The 22120-nt window shown below is 41.2% G+C and overlaps 1 protein-coding gene and 1 long non-coding RNA gene across 2 annotated transcripts; both read left to right on the plus strand.

Moving 5' to 3' along the window:
• The first annotated feature begins 1493 nt into the window (after positions 1-1493).
• LOC123477455 lies at positions 1494-3000 on the plus strand. Its single transcript, XR_006652610.1, has 5 exons — positions 1494-1627; positions 1689-1985; positions 2057-2365; positions 2446-2824; positions 2888-3000. It is a non-coding gene; the product is annotated as an uncharacterized LOC123477455 (long non-coding RNA).
• Positions 3001-10160: 7160 nt separating this feature from the next.
• On the plus strand, positions 10161-11237 carry LOC123477482. The gene is made up of 2 exons (XM_045180846.1): positions 10161-10331; positions 10491-11237. Exons 1-2 carry the CDS (start codon positions 10161-10163, stop codon positions 11235-11237), a joined length of 918 nt encoding a protein of 305 aa, XP_045036781.1.
• Positions 11238-22120: the final 10883 nt, after the last annotated feature.

The raw sequence follows: 22120 nt of genomic DNA on the forward strand, positions 1-22120 counted from the left end.
TGTTATTTGTCTAGAAGATCCACTTTTGGTTATCACTGATGTTTTCTTTTCGGTGCATTCCTTTAGCTTCAAAGTTGGTCCGATTGCTAATGTGATATACATGTCAGATTCTTGTGAACTTAGCTGATACTTTTCCTGATCGAGTATCCACCGTGATGAATATTTCGAACAAAAGCTTGCTATGAAAAGATCGGCCTCGGCTTCTGTAGTGCAGATATTAGTTTTTTAGGGCGTATTGCCTAGGTTGACTATATATTCAAATTCTGATCCTGATGGAAGTGGGTCATGGTTTGTGAACCTAAACTAGGCAGTTACTGGATTGATGCTTCCAGGATTATAAGTGATGTAAATTGTAGCGCTGTTTCTTGTTATTTAATTGTTGTTTACTTCTTCTTCGACTGTTATAAATTTAATATGTCCTTATATTATTGCTTACCAAGCTTATGAAATGCTATAGAGTCGTTAACCGAGATCTTGATCTTCTAATGGGCTGTTCTGCAAGAATTAGACTTTTTGTAGAATTAACCATTTTGGCATGATATAATAGGAAAGGTACGCGATCGTCCTATCCCTGTCGCTGGGGGGAACGGCGGGTGTGTAGCAAGGGATTCCAAGACTTCTCGCCAGGTTCGCTAGTGAGTTAGGCTGTTTGCATCTCAGGAAGATTTTGTATTTTTAGTTATTCGAAAATGTGTAAGGAAAGTGAATGAATTGAAGCGTCATTTCAGACCTAAGTTTTAGGTACTACAAGATTGAAAATAGGGCCAACTGGGAATTTTTAATTAATTTTAGAAAAACCTTAATTTTTGAAAATTGCGCCTTTTGCAACATTCCCAATTTATTAATTTTCTCATCCGAACATATCCGATATCAGTTAGAAACGATTTTTTTCTGTTTTTTCTGTCTTTTGACTTCAACCAAAAGCTAAACACAACTAAAACTTCGACACTCCACACTCCTCACAACTCATCATCACAACAATCATCCGACACCATTCCAGAGGGATTACTAGTCGTGTTCAGTGTTTCGGATTTTTTTTTTTCAAATCCAATCCAAATCAAATCAATTAATTCCGATCGTTAATAAAGATTTGTTTCGGATTTTTGTTTCAAATTTTGAATTTATTTCTATACCACCCACCACTGTTTAGTATTCACCCTTGCCTGTAGTCTGCACTTGATCCTCGTACCTGGTGTGACATTTCTTGCTGAAAAAGACCTGACACATCTTGAACATTTTTCTACTTTTTTCTGTTTTGTTACATTAAACATTTTCGTCCTCGTGTGTTAAAAAAAAACTCTTGAAAGGTAAGGAATACTATCAGTTAGTCGTTGTCTACACTATGCAGCCATATCTTTACTTTATCGCAACTAAAAAACTTATATTTTTATGTTATTGTGATTCATGTGCTAATATTTTGAATCTGCTTGGTATATTTTTTTGTTTTATCTAAATGACACGACAATCCTGCGCCCGTGGAGGGCTCTAGCCGTGAAACAGGGCTAGCTCGAGTTCAAAGCCAGAACCTAGAGCTGATCATGGGGAAGATGATAGTAAAACAGTCGATGAAGCTGGACCAGAGTCTGAAATTGTACCTGAAGCTGCACCTGAGACACCAAAAGACTCGGTGGGCATGCCACGCAGCTAATTCTTGAAGTGACCAGCTTATCTCTGTCACTTCTTTTTAGACTGAAGAAAGACTAAGGAGCGATTCTATGCAAAGTGCAACCTCTGCCTTGGAAACAAGTACCACATGGGAATCCAGAGTTCATTTTCCAACTTCATTCGACACCTCCAAATATTCCACAAAGAAGAGTGGGATTATTTTGAGTCCTCTACGGAGTCAAAGCAACCATCAGTTACGTCATTTATCTCACCTCGAGTTGCGAGCCGCGAAAGCAGGGGCAGCTGGATAGGCTTCTCTGCCAGATGATCATCACAGACAATCTTCCGCTCAATATTGTCAGGAGGCAAGGCTTCCGATAGTAAAACTAGACCTCATACTCAAAATTACTTCTCTATGAGCTCTGTTTACACATGGTTTCTTTTATTTTAGGCTTTGTACCCTGGTTACAAAATACCATCCCTAGAAAACCTCCGAAAGCTTATCGATTAGCTTTTTGAACGACCGAAGGCTGCATTAAGGGACAAGCTGAAACGTGTCAATTCAACCTCTATTATAATGGACTTGTGGTCTTCCAAAACTACGCGGGAGTACCTAGGCATATCCTGCACGGGCGTGACGGAGGATAACGAGCCGTTCAACGCTTTCTTAACTCTACGGCATACGCAAGGAAGGCATACTGGTGCAGCAACTTTTGCCGAGTACAAGTCGGTTGTGAAGGACTGGAATATCATCAACAAGGTAAATACATATTCCCCTATTTAAGGATAAAACCGACACGATGACATTTTTATTAAATAATTTCCTTTTTTAAACTTAAGTCATTCGTGTTATGACTGATATTGCATCGAATATGAAGTCTGCTTTCTCTTCAAGTCTACCCAGCTGGGAGGCTGTGCCATCTTGCGGTGGAATGCCTTCAACGGACGACACTGACGAGTGTGACGACGATGACGACGATGACGACGATGGCGACGGATGGGTTGACTTGGAGTTGGAGATCGACGAGGAAATCGAGTTGTTGGTGTCGGCCGATGGCGAGGATCAGGAATACATGCAATTAAAGTTGAATCTTGAAGAAATCTTTGACGAATACTTTACGACTTCAAAAATAGACCTTCCCTCGTTTCGTGATTCCGTTCGTCAAGTGTTGCACACACTATTCAACTCACTGTTAAAGACGGTTTAAAAGCCTCAAATGTAAGAGCAATCAGTTATATATTTTTCTGGAAAATCTGTTGCCAACTTTTTTATTTATTTCAGGTAACATCAATTTCTTCAGCCTTAAAACTGGCCTCTAAGACTGCAAAACACTCGACAAGCATGTTTACTTTCGGCCAGTGTTCTGTCGAATAAGCTTCTTCGAATAAAATTTTTATTTTATAATTGGAATTTTTAATCAATTGAATATTATCGAATACTTGTTCCTTGATCTTTCGAATAAATGATGTTTTATTCGTATTCGTGATTCTCGATCTTTTTGATAAAAAATTATTCGTTATTTTTATTCAATTGTGAGCGAATAAATTTTCGAATAATTATCGAATCTAGTTTTTACTTTTTCACGTGGTCTTTTGGCTTGTTTTGTGATTTTTGTGATTTTTTTAAGGTATTGTATAATTATTTATAGACGACGAAAGACGAAGTTTTATCTTAATTTTTTTAAGACAATACTTTGAAGAGTTGTTTAGATGAGTGTGATCGTTCAGATGCAGACTTATCTACGCAGATGAAGTTTGGCTTGGGATTCCTGTTGGATTTAACGTTCTCCATTTTTCTTACTTCACATTTTCAAAGGAAGTTATGGTATCTAAACCCAAAAAGAAGAAGTTTTATCTAATATCAGAGGTTTTTTAAGAAAATGCAAAAAGTATGTAAGGCGTCATCGTTCTGGCCAACTTCAATCTACTAGCAATTGGCATTATGAAGTGGGATATCCTTTGGAAACGTATCCAATCTTGTTTAATTCAAATAAATAACTTAAATAACTAGGAAGTTACAGTAGTATCTAAACCATGCTTTTATTTGTTATATATTTCAGAAAGTGTGCGTCAAAGATTTTCATGGATGACTTGACAAAGAAAGAAAGGCAGCAAAGATATTGTATTGTTCAATAAAAATAAATAAACCTGAAAAAGTTTCTTCAAAGACATAAGCCGTTATTTGTTATATATTTCAGAAACGAAAGTAAGACAGGTAGAACGATTAGACTTCCCTCTTCTAAGGCTCCTAAAAAGGCTGAAAATATTGTACGCAAAAAACTAGAGCAAAAACGAGTTGATCAGTTGATTACTGATTACGTAAGCCGCAAGAAATAAAAGGCGACCTTAAGCACGGTTGAAATTTGACCTTTTATTGCTCTGGTCTATGGCTACTAAATTGACGCAAATAGGCAAAAAAGAGTTGATGTGACGGGTGCGAGAAAATTACTGATCCACGTAATCAGAAGAAGAACGTCTTAAGCACGGTTGATACCTAGATAAAGTAATTAATGACTTGAGTTGGCTGGACCAAATAACGTTTGTCTGAAAGTGCAGACATTTGGATCCGAATCACATGGGGTGGATCGGCAAAAATTACTGATCAAGTAATTAATGACTTGAGTCAAAAGATTTAAGAAATTCAAAATTTTGTTGAAAAGGTTTGCTGCATTGTTACGGAATCACAGGGAGCAAACATTAAGAAAGCTGTTCAATCATTGCAACAAAATTTTCAAAAAGGGAAAATGCACGTCGGGTCTCTCAAAAAGGAGCTTTAAAATCTAAAAGAGAACAACATTCCGCTGACAAAGCTATGGCAGCTGTCCAATAGAAAGGGAATCCCGCAAAAAAAGCAAAGAGATTATCCAAGGCAAAGCCAGCGTCTCTTGGTATTATACATTTTTCTTTTATGTTAGCTTTCCAGATTGATTCATTCAAAAATTTCTTTCATTAAGATAAAATCCAGGAAGAACCAGACCCGGTTTCTGATAGCAATGACACGGAAAATGAACTGGAAATTATCTATGTCGACTTGGGCATTGAATTGGACGAGGGCGAAATCGGTGACGAGGTTTCCGTATCAGGAATTCTTCAAACATCAATCACTAAAGACACCGACGAACATGATATAGAATTCGACTTCAACAGAAGTACTCTTTGCGAAGACTTTCCTTGTTGCTCTCATTGTTTGAACTTGATTGCAACAACCGATTTCAAAAAATTCTCGAATCCGTACGTGCCTCCTCTTTTAAGTTGGCTCATGAGAAAGCCTTTGGAAAACTGCAGAGGTTATGGAATCTCAGCAACCAAAGCGTCCGAGCATCGAAAATCATATATGATACCATTGGTATGTATGATATTTTTTTTTAATTTGAATAAAATGAATTTAAAAGATTAAATGTTTATATTACAGTACCTACCAAAACTCTTTGGAAGCCTGAGAGAACCTTACGTTAAAACGTCATTTTTGCGGTTCTCTCAGTGCTACAATTTTAACCAAATGATACTATTTTTTGTGTGTACGTTCTCATAAATAGTGAGAACGCCCCTAATTTTTTCAAGAATTTTATTTTAATGGGAAGGGTGGGTGAAAATTCGACGAAAAAGTCTTTAGAAAGCCGAGAGGACCTTATGCAAATGAGGCCACTTTGGCTTACTTTATTGAACAAACAGCTAGGGTTACGAAGATGCAAGAAGGCTTAAAAAAAAGAACTTCGTTAGCTCTACCTGTACCCTAATTTTCAGATTTTTCTCTGTTTATTCTACGATTTTAGAGTAGTTTAAAAAACGAAATTATGAAAATCCCTTTTTTGCGGCATCAACCAGAGTTGCCGAATCCTTAGAAACCCTTTGTTTTTTTTTCCTACAGTTTTACAGCTTATATTTTTAATTTTTCAAAAAACCTCACTAGGGGCGCTCATAGCTCAATTCGTTTGGGGTAGGGAGAGAAAAATGCGCAAAGTTCGAATCTTAGGTTTTTCTCTTAATTTAAATAATTTGGTCTTTCGCTACAGAAATGACTCATAGGGCTTACAATATTGGCAGTATGTAAGATACAAACTTTTAGGACACATTTAAAAGATGGCTGGTGGTTTAAGAAGCCAATTGTGTATTGAAAAACGAAGTGAAATTATCACCTTTTTTAAGTTAAAATATTCAGTGAAAAAATTTGCGAATTAACTGGGTGCAAAATGTAAACAGTTTATTATACTATTAATCGATTTAAAAAAACAGGTAGTTGTGCAGATTTACCACGAAGTGGTCGTCCCTCCAAACTAAATTACTCTGATCACCGTTACTTAAAGTTGTGTGCGTTACGTGATCGTCGCAAAACTTTGGCCGTCCTAACAGAGGATTTTAATCATGGGCGCAAAGTGCCCGTATCGCATTCATGTGTCAATCGCGCTTTGCATTCATGGAGTCTGATTGGCAGAGTAGCTGCCAGAAAACCTCTACTATCCCAACGCAATGTTAAAAAAAGATTGGCATTTGCAAAAGAACATGTAAAATGGTCCCGAAAAAATGGACAAAAGTCCTTTTTACTGACGAATCTAAGTTCGAACTCTTTGGCAGTAAGCGCCGCATGTTCGTCCGCAGACGTTCTTGTGAGAGATTCAATGAAGAATGCCTTTTGCCCACGGTAAAGCACGGTGGTGGGAGCATCATGGTATGGGGTGGTATATCGGCTAATGGTGTAACACGACTAAAAAGAATTGTTGGAATAATGGACCAAAAAGGCTATCATTCCATATTAGTGCACACAGCCATTCCAGAAGGAAAACGACTCATTGGAAAGAGATTTGTTTTCCAGGAGGATAATGACCCCAAACATTCATCAAAATTTTGCAGAAACTATCTCGAAAAAAAAAGAGAAATTGGGTACCTAGTTTTATAATTTTATTGTTTAAAAGCATTATTTTCAATTTCCATTTTAGGGAACATCGTAAGAATGGTTTGGCCATCTTAGAGTCCCGATCTCAATCCTATTGAAGCAATCTGGGACTTTATCGATTCCCGTTTGAAGAAAAGTATGAGGACGTCTAAAGAAAAAATGTGGGAAATGGTGCAAGCGGTATGGAAAGATATTCCCCTGGACATTCTACAAAAATACATTTTTTCGATGAGAAAGAGGTGTATAGCAGTCATACACGCAAAAGGCGGTAACACTCGCTACTAAACAATAAATGAAACGAGAAAAGCATTTCGTTTTCCAAAAAATTTATTTTATTTGAAAACACGTTGTACTATTACAAATAACTGGCGTTAACCCAGTCTCCATCGTTTTCTATTACTTTTCGTAATTTCTGAGGAAAGTCAATGATTACATCACTGAAATAGCCTTCCCCATTCAAGTCGTTAAAAACTTGACAAATTGCAATCCATAGTTCATTTATATTGCTTGCTAATGTCCCTGCAGTTTCAAATCGATGGATTATTTCTCTCCATACATTTTCAAGAGGCATCAGGTCCCCTGATTTCCTTTGCCAGTCTGACAAAATTTTGAGGTCATTCGACTTGATATACTCCTTTACTGATAACGAGTAGTGGACTGGGAAGTAATCATGAACGATTTTCTGTCCAGCACAGTAAGGAAGTACATGAGTATTCAGCAACTCTTTGTACTGTTTTGTATCGAGTCTGCAGGAAAGTTTTTTAATGACATTGGGCACGATATTCAAACCAATGCAACTCCATACAGGGACTGTGTTTGGAATGTTATTACCATGACTGCCAGAGTATAAATTTATATGACCATCAAGGTCAAATCTATAAAAGAAAAGTTTGAGGAATTAGTTGATGTTATCACAAAAAAAACTTGAAAAAATATCATACGAAAAACGTTGTTCGTCAACGAACACAGCCTTTGTCCAAAAATGTTCTTGAGAACACAAATATTTTTGCGCAAATTGCCTCCTCTGCAACTTTGTCTCATGATCAAGGATTGGAATGAAGAATGCCATTATTAAGTTTACTAAAAAAACACACAAAAATAGGTGTTTGAAACTTCACTTTTGAAATTGTTTGTTTGGCTATTTTCTGAAGCTGCACTAGACAAGGTAAATATCAAGCGTCATGAGCGTCCCTAGTGAGGTTTTTTGAAAAATTAAAAATATAAGCTGTAAAACTGTAGAAAAAAAAACAAAGGGTTTCTAAGGATTCGGCAACTCTGGTTGATGCCGCAAAAAAAGGATTTTCATAATTTCGTTTTTTAAACTACTCTAAAATCGTAGAATAAATAGAGAAAAATCTGAAAATTAAAGTACAGGTAGAACTAACGAAGTTCTTTTTTTTAAGCCTTCTTGCATCTTCGTAACCCTAGCTGTTTGTTCAATAAAGTAAGCCAAAGTGGCCTCATTTGCATAAGGTCCTCTCGGCTTTCTAAAGACTTTATCATCAAATTTTCCCCCACCCTTCCCATTAAAATATTATTCTTTAAAAAATTAGGGGCGTTCTCACTATTTATGAGAACGTACACACAAAAAATAGTATCATTTGGGTAAAAATTGTAGCACTGAGAGAACCACAAAAATGGCGTTTTAACGTAAGGTTCTCTCAGGCTTCCATAGAGTTTTGGTAGGTACTGTAAGTGTTGGGAATATTATCGCCCAACAGACGACGACAACCCGACCCGGCCGCCGGACGACTGCACCCGCGCATTTGCGCGACTATTGTCTCAGGGGCCCACGATAGGTTGCCCCAAACCCCCATTGTTTCCCCTCCTTTAATTGTTACACCCCCACTAAGTGACTGTAAATCTAACAGTGTAAAACGAATAGACGGTTGGAACAGACACAGTTCTTAGTGTCAATTTAATTACTCAACCTAAAGTGTAAGTACGGTACGACACGCCGTCAAAAGTATTTACAAAGTTAACATGGTCCTTCGAAACCTAAAAGTGAATTTAAGCCAGTGAAGTACTGTGTCCTTCCCATCCATCACATTCAAATATTGTAATTGTTAGGCTGTTTGGGGCCATTGCTAAGAAAGGCCTCTCAAACGAGGGAAGTAACAATCCTTGAAAAAAAAAAATCTCTTTGAACAATTAAGTAAAGAGGGGCGGCCATTAACCACGCTAAAGTCGCGTGTAAGCCTAAGGCTTCCACTACCGCACACAGTTAATAGCCACCGTTCCTTCTCTCTTTCTTTATTTTCTGGGAATGTAATCGCCTCTCACACAGCAGCAAAAAAAAAAAAAAAAAAAAAAACACAATCGCGTCTCTCTAACTTTCCCCTTCTGATTGTTGGCTATCTCGCCCTATTGTTATTTGAAATTGGTAATAAGAAGCTCTATCTGTATCTCACCTGAATTATAGAGGAGTACCGTAAGGTCTCCAAACAAGAAGCAAAATAGGCAGAAAAAGTCAGAGAATCAAGAGGGCGCAGTTGCGCCGAGACGGGCTTTTGCCCGCTTGGGTGGAACCGCCCCGTCCTCCCCCGGCACGAGAGCGTATTCCGGACGAACAGTTGCCAGCAGGAGCTCACGCTCCTAGTCTACAACCATTCTTGGAAATTGCCCGTAGACTCCTCACCGTCGAACAAAACAGAACCGTGACCCGCGCCCCAGGATCCAGCAGCTATAGCTGCTGATCCAACCAAGCCGTTAGTTTGTAGGCCAGTTGAGGAGGAAGACGAACTACAACTTTGCTGGGTAAGCTCGTGTGACTCGTCGGAAGAAGACGATACCTCTACGGAAGAGGACCAAAGCGGATACAACCGGTCAGTGGGAAGAGCAGCTTATATCAGAGCAGACCAGACAAGACAATTGCGTGGCAACTTCACCGGGCGACAGGGTCCGGGCTGGACTAGAAGAAACACCAGAGGAAGGGAACAAAGGCGATAATACCAGCATTGTATTCATTGGAGAGGGCAGCGAATGAAGACTGCTAAATACATCTGGTAAAATAAAAATTGCAAACGCCGTCCATTCTTCTTAAAAAAAAAAAAAATTTCTAGTGTAAGGAGCCCAGGTAATCGGTGACTTAAAAAAAAAAAAAAGTCTTCTCTCTCTCTTGTTGTAGTGACCACCACATGTGGCGCTACTACAAGTAAAAAAAAAAAAGTCTTCTCTCTCTCTTGTTGTAGTGACCACCGCATGTGGCGCTACTACAAGTAAAAAAAAAAAGAGTCTTTTTCTCTCTCTTGTTGTAGTGACCACCGCAGGTGCTGCTACTACTAGTAAAAAAAAAAGTCTTTCTCTCTCTTGTTGTAGTGACCACCGCATGTGGCACTACTACTAGTAAAAAAAAAAGTCTTCTCTCTCTCTCTTGTTGTAGTGACCACCGCATGTGGCGCTACTAGTAAAAAAAAAACACCACTTTCTCTCTTTTCACACTAGTGTTACCGCAACAAGCAGTACCATCTAGCAAAAAAAAAAAAGAAAGTTTTCTTGGTTAAAACTAAATTAAATTTTCTCCTTCTTTCTCAAAGCTCAATCTCAAAAGCTCCTTAGGAGCCACCCTCTTAGGAAAAGGGCTCCGACAACAAAAGGCTCGAGAACGGTCGTTAAGGGCCACATAACAAAAACAATCAACCTAATCAATGGGTTGAAAACTGTGATGACGCAAGAAGAGCTCAGAAACCTAGAAATCTGGGAAACTAAGCTTAAAGGATGCTACGAAACCTACAAAAGGTACTCAACAGCAATCCAAGACGAACTCAATGACGCGGATGCAGACCAGGCGGAATACGACGCCGAAACTGACATCACGTACCAAACACAAGATGAGGTATTAAATGCCAACGCAGTCATCAAGTTAAAACGCCAGGAATGGCTAAATATGTTAAAGAAAAAAGAAAAAGAGGAAGAAAAAAGAAATCAAGAACAAAAAGAAGAAGAAAGAGACAAACGAATTCTAGCCCTCATCCAACAACAAGTGATGAATCAGGCAACCATAACCCGCGACATAATCACACAAGGGATTGCAGCCATACCTACGCCTCAAGCGCCAGTGGATAACGTAACCGCAGCAGCTCCACCACAATCAACACATTCGATGAGACTGCCACAAAGGCAAATTAAACATTTCAAAGGGGACATTTTAGAATGGACTCAATTCTGGGAATCGTTTAATGCGGCGATTCATTCCTCAACCCTTACCAACGTTCAAAAGTTTGATTATCTTAAAGAGTATTTGAAAGGCGAAGCTAACTTAATTGTTAATAATCTTGAATTAACAGATGCTAACTACCAGGTAGCCATCGACGAGTTAACAAGAAGATATGGCAAAAAACAGGTTATGATCGACGCTCACTTCAACAAACTGCATACCTTGCAGCCAGTGAAAGACGGAAATGATGAGCCAGCCCTTAGGAGTTTTCAGCTGAATCTTCAATCGCACATCAGTGCCTTGGAGACATTAGGAGTCCCAACGACTTCTTTCGGGGGACTCCTCGGTACTCAACTAATCAAATTAATTCCTTCAAGTTTACAGCTAGAATGGGCAAAATCAGAGTCCAACAAATCAACGGACATTGAAGGAGTAATAAAATTCATCGGCGACCAAATCGACGCAGCCGAAAGATTCAACAGGATTAGAGGAGTAGAAAAGGAAAAACCATCTCCAGCTCCTAAACAACCAAAGCCTTTCAGCCCACCTCTAGCAACAGCGTCCCCAACTGGCCGTTGGCGCTAAATCAAATCCAGCTCTACAGGTCAAACCCACTTTAAAATCTAAAAGGATTAAATTTAGCCCTAGTTGGATAGAATGTGAAAGGCCTTGTATATTTTGCGGGCAAATTCATTGGCCGACAAGATGTCCAAAAGACTTGGCGGAGAGAAAATCAATCATTAACAATTTAAAAAGATGCGTGAATTGTTTCGGAGGAAAGCACGAACTCAAGGATTGCACATCCCCCCGGAACTACAACAAATGTGGAGGGAGACACCATTCCGCCCTCTGCGACAAAGGAGACATAAGAGTCTCCAAACCATCAAGATCGGCAAGCATCGTGGCCAGCAACTCCATCTCGGCCACTACAGCCAGTGCAAATACGTTCGGGCAGTTAATGTAAAAAACCGCAACAGTGATTGTCAATGGACCAGACGGCAGCGAAACTAGAGCAATTTTATTTGCTGACGACGGAAGTCATCGATCATGGGTGCTAAAATCGCTCTCATCGCCGCTCAAATTGAAAACAGTAGCGGTAGAAAATATCAGCACGAGAGTGTTTAAGAAAAAGGAAGCTAGCCAAACCGAAAATGACAAAAACCGTTGAAATGCAAGTAAGGGGCACCTGGAAAGGCGCCCCAAAAATTACATTAATCGCTTTAGAATCAGACCACATTGCAGATTCTGGCCCTTACATAGGATCCGAATTTGCAAGGAGCCTCTGGATCCAAAACGAAAAAATGGCTGACGACAGATTTGAAATGGCATATGGGGAGAAGAGCCAATTGAGATTCTGCTTGGAATGGACCAAATGTTCCAGATCATGTCAAATGAAGCAGCAATTCAGAGTCCGTGCGGACTACGCGCATTCAAAACGAAGCTGGGAAGAATGATAGCCGGTCCCTCACAAGAAACTAATTCTAAGACAGGCAATCAATTAATCCAGCACCTAATTTTAACATCTAATTATCCAGTGCCGCAGATAACGTCATCGTTCGCAACAAGCAGTCGAATCGAAAGGAAAGAAAGTCCAACCCAGTCAATCAGAACTCCAACGGGAAAGGAGACTGGAAAAGCCAGCCTCCAAAATCCACAACCAGGAACATCATTTTCAGATGCACCAACCGGATCCTGCGGAGAAACAGACACTAAATGGGTTGAACACGACGAAATAACGGCTACCAATTTCGACCTCTCCCTCTTTTGGAGAATAGAAAATTTTGCGAACCTAGAAGGCGCTGAAGCAGTGGAGTCAGAGGATCGTTTCGACTCCTTTGACGAGAAAATAACAAGATGGCCAGACGGAAGATACTGTACACCAATACCTTGGTCGACAGATAAATGGAGACTCCAGAAAAACCTACCGTTGGCCACTGGAAGAGTAGAAAGCACGATAAGCAGATTGAGAAAAAATCCAGGAGACTTGGTGAATTATCACCAAGAGATCCAAAAACTGATCGATAGCAAATTCGTAAAAGAAGCAAATATGGACTACGAAGAGCCCCATACTTATCTGCCACATCATCCGGTCTTCAGAATCGACAAAACAACAACGAAAATCAGACCCGTTTTCGATGGAGCGGCAAAGACAAAATTTGGTCCTAGTCTAAACGACGTGCTGGAGACCGGACCGAACCTTAATCCCGATCTCCTATCGGTATTAATGCGATTTCGAAAGTATAAGATCGCCTGGATTGCGGACATTGAAAAAGCCTTTCTCAACATCGCCCTACAGCCTGAAGACGCAGAGGCAATCAGGTTTTTTTATGGCCCAAGGATCCAGCAGTAGCTGGATCCCCGCTCAAAGCTTATAAGTGGAAAAGGGGTGCCCTTCGGCCTTAGTCCTAGCCCCTTCCTGCTACGTGTAACCATAAACAAACATCTTAAATCACTAAAATCTCGTTTTCCAGAAACAATAGAGCAGCTGGAAAAGAATCTATACGTAGACGACTACCTTGGCGGAGCGAACAACGTGACAATCGCCAAACAAAGAGTCGATGAAACCGACGAGAGTTTCAGCGACGCCCAACTCAACATGAGAAGCTGGGCAACGAACAGTGACGAGCTAAGACAACACTTGAAGGAGAAAGGGCTGTCGAACCAAGTCGTCGGCCTACTCTCCCCAGCGTTGGACGGACAACAAAGGTGCTAGGAATCCGGTGGGACACCGGATCCGACTCCTTTCAATTCGACCCAACAGCTATAATTCAAGCAGTAGAGGAAGTAGAAACCGAGATCACAAAAAGGGAAAATTCTTAGCATCTCGGCAAGGATTTTCGATCCAATCGGATTTTTAGCACCTACTGTCCTTCTATTAAAAATTATTTACCAGAAACTTTGGGAAAAGGAGATAGGTTGGGACCAAACTGCTCCAGCCAAAATTCAGAAATCGTGGAAGCTGGTGACGACAAGCCTAATCGATTTCACCCAATTAAAAATTCCACGCTGGATCGGATTGTCAGAAATGATCATCTCCCATGAACTTCACGTTTTCGGAGACGCATCAGAAGCAGCGTACGGAGCCGTAGCATACGCACGACTCCAAAGGAGACACGAAGAACCGTACGTCGTCCTACTAACAAGCAAGACCAGAGTTGCACCTCTACCCAAGAAAAAGTAACTTTACCTCGGTTAGAATTACTAAGCTCGCTTTTAGCCGTACGCCTAGGTGAAGTCGTCAAAACAGCAATGCAAATCCAGCATTGGAGGACAATTTACTGGTCGGACTTTTTAGTCTCACTAGGATGGATCAGAGGCGAACCAAACAAATGGAAGCCATTCGTTCGGAACCAAGTAGAAACGATAAGAAAATTCTCTCAGCCCGAGTGGTGGAGGCACTGTCCAGGTCTCCAAAATCCGGCCGATCTTGCCTCGCGGGGAGCGCCAGCGCCAACGCTGGTAGCTTCAACTCTATGGTGGAACGGCCCGATTTGGCTTAAAGAAGATGAATCGGAATGGCCAGATTCCCCCCACACCCAAATTCCACAAACAATTCAATTCGAAAATGAATCGGAAGCAAGGTGTACGACGGTCAGCACGACAGCAGCCATCACAGCTCCAACAACCACCATCGAATGGAATTTGGACAGAATATCTACTTGGAATCGACTAGTAAGAAGAACGGCATGGATCGCACGATTCCTAAGAAGGATGGGATGTTAAGACCCCCTGGACAAGAATTTTTGGAATCAATAAAGGTATTCGAAAAGGTGATCCAAATTAACCGACTATCTAGAGAAGAATTGGATGAAGCGGAGCTGACTATTTATCGGCAGCTCCAACGGGAGCGATACCCCAAGGCATTTGAATCTCTGCAGCAGGACAACACAATCCAACCCAAGGAGAAAATCGCATCTCTTCTCCCAATCTGGGACCAAAGAGACAGACTCATCCGTGTACAAGGAAGAGTGTCACTTGCTTTAATGGATCGAAATATCAAACCCCCAATTCTGCTTCCTGCAAAACATTTAGTAATCTCCTTTCTAATTACAGACAAACACGAGTCTTTACTACATGCATGAGTAAAAGGAACACTATCGGAACTAAAGGAAAAGTTCTGGATAGTGAAGGGACGGCAGCAAGTAAAAACCGCTTGGTTCGCTTGTGTTGAATGCCAAAAACTAATGTCATCACCGTTCCAAGAACTAGCAGCCCCAGTTCCGTTAAATCGACTCCGCCAGGCGCAAGCATTCCATATTACAGGAGTGGATTTCGCTGGACATTTGTTTTACAAACCAGCCCCATCCAGAAGGAAAGCGAAAGCCCTGACATCAGTCCAGGATCCGACTTCAACAGACGATCCAAATAAAGAGCCAGCTGAGGAGCTTCACGCAGAAGAAGGCGCTCGAAATGAAGCTCCGCTCGCAGGCGAAGAAACGCCAACAGAAGAGGATATCGAAATCCAAGATATTCCACCGACAACGACTAAAGCTAAGAAAACTAATCAGCTCAAAAGTTATGCTTGTCTTTTCACATGTGCTGTAACTCGTGCGATTCATCTGGAACTGATGCCGGACATGACCGCACGCTCCTTTCTATTTTCCCTCCGCAAATTTGCGGCTAGACGAGGACCTATATCGGCGATGTATTCCGACAACGCACAAACTTTCCGATGTGTCGACCGACATTTAAAACTACTCATTTCCGATCCGACTGTCCAGGATTATCTTTCCGCCAGGAAGACTCTCTGGATATATTCCGCCAGCCTAGCCCCCTGGTGGGGCGGGTTCTGGGAACGAATGGTGAGGAGCGTCAAGGATCTGCTTCAACGCTTCAACGGTCGAGCTTGTCTGGACTACTTGGAATTGGAAGCAAGCTTAATTGAGATAGAAAGCGTGATTAACGCACGCCCGCTCAGCTATATCGGAGAAGGAGCCGATGATCCGCTTCCAATCACTCCTAACCAATTCCTCAACAATCGACGTTCTACTCGCGCGGACCCGGAGCCAGCTACTAATTTAATAGCTCCTACCTCAACTAGCACCAAGTTGTTAGAAATGGATAAGCTTAGAAGAAAATACGTCGCCGATATCTGCTCCAGATTTGTGGACGACTATTTACGTCAACTGGACAACTTTCACTCCAAGGGAAAGTCCGGAAGAAAAATCCGCCTGCGAGAAATCGTCGTAATCCACGACGAAAACTCCAAACATTTAATGTGGTCGATAGGAGTAGTTAAGGAATTAATACCTAGCCGTGACGGACTTATTCGTTCCGTGATGCTTAAAATTCCCAACGGGAACATCATTAATCGAGCCATTCAGTCCCTTCACCCCACAGAACTAAGAGAAGATCGAGATGAGGACATCGAGATTGAAAATCCGGAGCCGACCAGGAGCCGGATGAGGATCCAGCTCCACTCGTCCTAACACCGGAAATTGAGCCAGCGGCCAGAAATGCGGTGCCGGCCGCCGGAGAGACGGACAACGTCGTCGGAGAAGTCGAGCCAGATGCTACGGGTTCTAGTGGGGAGTATGTTAGGAATATTATCGCCCAGACGACGACAACCCGATCCGGCCGCCGGACGACTGCACCCGCGCATTAGCGCGACTATTGTCTCAGGGGCCCCCGATAGGTGGCCCCAAACCCCCATTGTTTCCCCTCCTTTAATTGTTACACCCCCACTAAGTGACTGTAAATCTATCAGTGTAAAACGAATAGACGGTTGGAACAGACACAGTTCTTAGTGTCAATTTAATTACTCAACCTAAACTGTAAGTACGGTACGACACGCCACCAAAAGTATTTACATAGTTAACATTAAGGATGTAAGAAGACCCCTTGCGCTACGCGCTGGAATTCTGAATTTGATTCTGTCAAGTGCGTTATGGACCAACATGAAGATAAACTTCATTCTGCAATGAAGAAGTTGAAACTGGAACTCTTGCATGAAGCGGACCGTGTCCTACTTAAAGAGTATCTTGCGATTATGAGCCCACTTGCCAAATATTTGGATGTCTTGCAGTTGGAGGTGAACTCATACGTATGATATGTAAAACCCTGCATCCAAAAAATCAAAGAAGCGATGCTAGGAGTGAAGAACCTTGCCACGAATGGTTACGCCAATAAAGCCGAGGGCTTCTCACACATATTGATAGAAGGTATTAAAATGGCAAATATTATATCCTTTCGTGTTATAATAAGCTCATTCAAAAAATTTCTTAGATTTAACCCTCTCTTTGAAAGAGAAAGCTTTATGATTGCAGCATCCGTTCGTCCACACTTTAAGCTAAACTGGATACCTAAAGAAGACGATGAATTATAGAGAAATATTCGGAAGTTATTGCAATCAAAATTAGAGGATCTGAACGACATGGTTACTGGAATTAATCGAGAAGCTGAAAATGATCTCTTTGAAATTTTATCGAGATTATCTTCAGTGATGAATGAACTCGATTTGTACTTAGTGGACCCAGACAAATCTCTGCTCTCTCTCAACAAATATCCCCGTATAAAGGAACTTTTTCTCCCTTACAGTAACGGTTTTCTATCCAGCGGGCCAGTCGAAAAAATTTTCAGTGCGGGGCCTCTTGTATTGACAATTCGAAGACACCACCTTACTGACGATTTATTCGAAACGCTGCTCATTTAAACAAGCAATCCACCACTCAAGCCAGTTTCCCACCCAGCCTAGCAGCAATTTTTTCATCCCTCCCTCGCGCTTTTGGCGTATGACTGCAGAAATATGATAGCAATCGATAACTGCGACCGACAGGAGCGCGAGGGAAGAGAGAGTCAAATAAAGATGCTTAAAGAGCTCCTTCTTCTTGGACCAATCAAACAAGTCACTGATGCTTTCCAGAAAGCTAAGGAGACCTTTAGACTTGTCATTCCGGCCAATTTGGATGTGTCAAATAGAGATACTCTTGATCAGAAGCTCAATCCAGATTGCAGTTCCATCACCTCGAAAGAATGCAAGAAGGTTGACGAAGCATTGAAAACTTCTATCGTAGTGTTCTCACTCGACCAAAATCGATTAAAAAATTGCCCAATCGATTGATTAATTATATAAAAAATCCTAATCGATTTCAAATCGACTAGAATTGTTTACATCGATTATAATCGATTGATTAATTTTTCTCAACGATTATAATCGATTAAAATCAATTAAAAGGTAAAAAAATTAAAAAGTTTTACAATCGATTATAATCGATTATAATCGTGTTGATGCTTAAGGAAATTCGTTTATTCCTTAGACTGAATCAGTTCTGGCTCTCGCTGACTTCTTAGAAGGTTGGGCTGATTGCCCAAATTGTTCATCTTGATCTTCTGTATTAGCCTGGGGACCCTGGGTGAATCTTCCTCTGCTTCCTCGAGTGACTGGGCCACCATTAAGACCGCGATTAGTAGAACCACGACGAGGACCCCTTTTTTTTCTAGTTGTAGTTGGACTTCGATCTGAGTCTGATATTATTTTGTCACAATAACTAAGATCACATCGAAACATAAAAATAAAATAAGAATATAAGAATAATAAGTCAAGATTCATTAAACGTACCTCAAGATGTTGGAATAAATACACGCTCATCGATCAACAATCTTTAATTCTTTATCAAGTTTAAACCTAACTGTCGAAGAGACCCACTGTCTACTACAGACGACGTCAGGAGGTAAGAATGAATAATGCTTCTTTTGACAACTGTTTAATGGAATTTAGTGGAACCAATAGCAAAAAAAAAATTAAAAATTTAGGAAATTTTTTTATAGAAAATCGGTCGATTAATCGATTATTTTTTCTTCCAATCGATTGATTAATATTTAAAAAAAGCTAATCGGTTATGCGTCGATTGGATAATTTTGCCGTCGATTATAATCGAATGATTAATTAGTCGATTATAATCCATTGGAATCGATTATTAGCAAATCGACTGAGAACGATATTCTATCGTCGAGTTTATGGATGGTTGTTTCAAGGACTATTTCTTTCTTCTAGGTAAAAAACTTAATTTTCTTATATGGCTTTCTCGCTGACATAATTTTAATCTTTATATGGATAATCTACTCTAGGGGCCATGTTGGACCCAAGATTCAAATTGAAGTGGATTCATTCATCTGGTCACGTCGAGAACGATGCCTTCGGGCTCTATTTTCAACGGTCATCCAGAAAAGAGCTCAATCTGCTAGCGCATCAAAGGTCCCTGATGAATTTGAATCCTACCTCTCAGAACCAGTCTACCAGTCAAATAGTCCAGATTCTTCTGAGAATGATTGTCCATCTGACTTGCGCTGTAGTCCCTTGGGTTATTGGAAAGTAAACGCTTATCAATTCCTGTTGTTGGCTTTGATAGCAAGGGAGTTCTTCGGGTGCCCGCTTCAGGAGGAGAGATCGAACGGGTCTTTATTACCGAAACGGATATTGCATCGGCAAATAAACGATTGATTTGGAATTGGATTTGATTTGGATCGAATTTGGATCGGAATTTTTCTAATTAAAATTACAAAAAAAGATTTGGATTTGGATTTGGATTTCATTTGGATTTCATTTGAATTTGATTTGCATTTTGCTGATTTTTTAGATTCGGATTTGGAATGGATTTCAAAACACGCACAATGATTTGGATTTGAGTCGAATTCGGCAAATTTAGAAAATCCGAAATACTGGTCGTGTTTGTTGTGAGTACGGTGTCGATTGACCGATCCAGAACGACCCTGTTAACTTCTTCTTCTTTGTCCACTGTGTGCATGTCCAACCTTTCTAAGTGTCTGCTGGTTTCTGCTTAGTTACTTAAGTGTAGGCAGTTGGTATCCTTGGTAAGTGTTGTGTTTTGGTTTTTTCATTGTTGCCATAGTAGGGCGATTCCATTTCTAGGATTCCTCTAATCTTCACGTTGTTCACAGTTACATACGGATGCCTTGATGGGGTATGTAGGGGTAAAAGGATGAAGTAAGAAAATAAGCAGTAGTAAGTACGACCGTGATGTGGTCGTCTAATGTTTTGTCATGGCATGGACTGGGATTTGACATTCTTGGATTCGTCTCTTCTTTTATTTGTGCAATTTATCTTTACGACCTCAGTGAGGATTTTTATTGAATCGGTATTAAGTTGTTTCTTTGGCTTCCTGGTCCTCGTCGTTGAACATCGGTATTTTTTAGATTGATTTGCATTACGTTTTTATTTTCTGTTGTTTGCGTGTTCCTCGGATTGTAAAGTTTTAGACAGTTAGCGTGCACCACAGTTTTTTGTTTTTTGTTTGTGGTTTTCTGGATTTCATAAGTAATATCCGAAAAATTCCGATGGATTTGGAATGGTCCACTCTATTTGCTATGTCTCTGTCAGCTATGTTGTACTTTGTTTTTGTTTTTGTGCCTACGTCGTAATAGTTTTTCTGTCTTATTTGTGCAAAGAGGTGGTCTCTTTTCAGTCGTTGAATTTTCTTCCACTGATGTGAGTACATTACACTTAAATTCTCGTAGTTTTGTATCGCCTGTTTATCTTGATTTCGTTTAGCAGTATCGGTTGTCGTCCGGAGGAAAAAATTAATGGATGGTGTTGTGGATTGTTTTGCTATGTTGTAGACAAAAGTGACAAATGGAAGGTATTTGTCCCAATTTTCGGGTTCGTCTGTGACATAGCAAGCTAGCATGTTGCATAGGGTTCTGTTAAATGTTTCTACCAATCCGTCAGTTTGGGGGTATAGGCTGTAGTCCTTATTTGTATAATTCGAAATAGTTAACATATCTCTTGTGTAAGGCTGAATAGAAAGTTAGTGTCTTGATTGCTAAGAACTACTTCTGAGAATCCCTGTTAGGTAAATATCTCATTTACAAAATCTTAAGCAATTCTTTGGGCAGTTTGATCTTTCATCGGAACTGTAAAAACGAAATGACTGGCATAGTAAGATATTACTTATATATACCTGTATACCTTTCTTGATTTGGCCCCGCTGTGTCCATTGCAAGCCTTTCCCATACCTGTTAAGACTTGATGCACAAAGTAGAAAGTCTGTATTAGAAAGAGGCAGAAAACATACATGAGCGAAATACTAGCACACCTTACACACACCTCTACTCAGCTCACTCTCGCGTCCCATGGCTCCTTTCCATCGACTGTTGCTCGCAGCACCACTTGTGGCCGAGTCGTAACATGCCTTTTTTTTTTCCTTTTGATAACGAAAATTGAATACGTCTGCGGTGGAAACAGCGAGTTTCGTGGAAAAAGGAGAAAACATGGGGGTCGTCCTAGACCGAACTACCGGTTCAAAAATACATGAAAAATTAAGCGAGAATATACTGATGAATCGGAACATAAGGCATACGATTGATTAAGAGGTTCGAAAAAATGGGGACCCGAATTCAATACGAGTTCTTTGTCGCGGGAGGAAAATGATGGCCTTATGCGAACGAACAAAAATGGGTATCTATTTGGCCCATGATTTAGCCGGATACATTCTGGATGGGGTGCGGTTTCTGGACGATTGGCGTCGCGGCTGGGCTGGCTGGGCCGGCTGACGACGGTGTCTGGGCGGGTCTTGGGGCTGGACTAGAATAGCTTGTGGCCGGAGCGGGCTGGATGCTTTGGGGAGGTTGGAAATCCTGGCATGACGACCACACGTTGTCGGAGGAAGCGACGATAAAATGCGGCCGGCCGCGGTTTTCACTAAATAGTCGCGCAATGGGCCCACTTCAATAATGGTCCCAGTATTCGCCCCGCGCTTGGTAATTGGGTGTTGAATCAGTACGTGGTCGCCGACGGTGAAGGCTGGGAGGATGTGGGCTGATTTGTTGTAGCGGGCCGTTTGTCGGGCTAGTGCCTGGGTTACCCTTCCTTCTAGGAATTTCGCCGCTTTCTGCCATTGAGGGGCAAACGATCGACGATGGACAGGGAGACCATCGCGGACAGGGCGGTTGAACACGAGCTGCGATGGAGAAGCACCACCGAGCCACGGGGCGTTGCGGAACAGCAGAATGGCTTTGGCTAGTTTATCGGTGTCTAGCTTTCCACCCGTCTTTGCACCAATGATGACTTTCTTCGTGGACTTAATCGCTGCCTCAGCCCGGCAGTTGGATTGGGCGTACTGTGGTTAGGAAGATCCCCAACCGATATCCCAATCCTGAAGGCAGGACTGGAATTCAGCGGCTTTGAACGGGCTGTTGTTAACTTAACTTAATTTAGGCACCTCCAATGTCCATAAAGAATTGCCGGAATGCGTCAATGAGGCGACGGGTAGACGTTTTCTTGTCTGGAAAAACGACGACATGGGGCCAGCTGCTGTATTGGTCGACGATTACGAGGAAATGACGGTTGTCATTCTCGCCCAAGTCGGCGTAAAGATACTCGAACAGGCGTGTGGCAGGCTCGTGTGGTAGAATAGGCTCGGCAGGTAGGGATGGGAGTAGACTGATTCGGTCCTCACAAGTAGCGGCGGCGTGGGCGATATCCACGTCCATGTGTGTCCAATATACCGAGA

This window comes from Daphnia magna, unplaced genomic scaffold, assembly GCF_020631705.1.
Source record: "Daphnia magna isolate NIES unplaced genomic scaffold, ASM2063170v1.1 Dm_contigs066, whole genome shotgun sequence".
Lineage (NCBI taxonomy): Eukaryota > Metazoa > Arthropoda > Branchiopoda > Diplostraca > Daphniidae > Daphnia > Daphnia magna.

Bases quoted from the DNA above. Each gene is read 5' to 3' on its own strand.
- LOC123477482 (XM_045180846.1), top strand. From the start codon at position 10,161: ATGACGCAAGAAGAGCTCAGAAACCTAGAAATCTGGGAAACTAAGCTT. The intron at 10,332-10,490 runs GTATTAAATGCC...GTGATGAATCAG, and splicing joins CGTACCAAACACAAGATGAG to GCAACCATAACCCGCGACAT.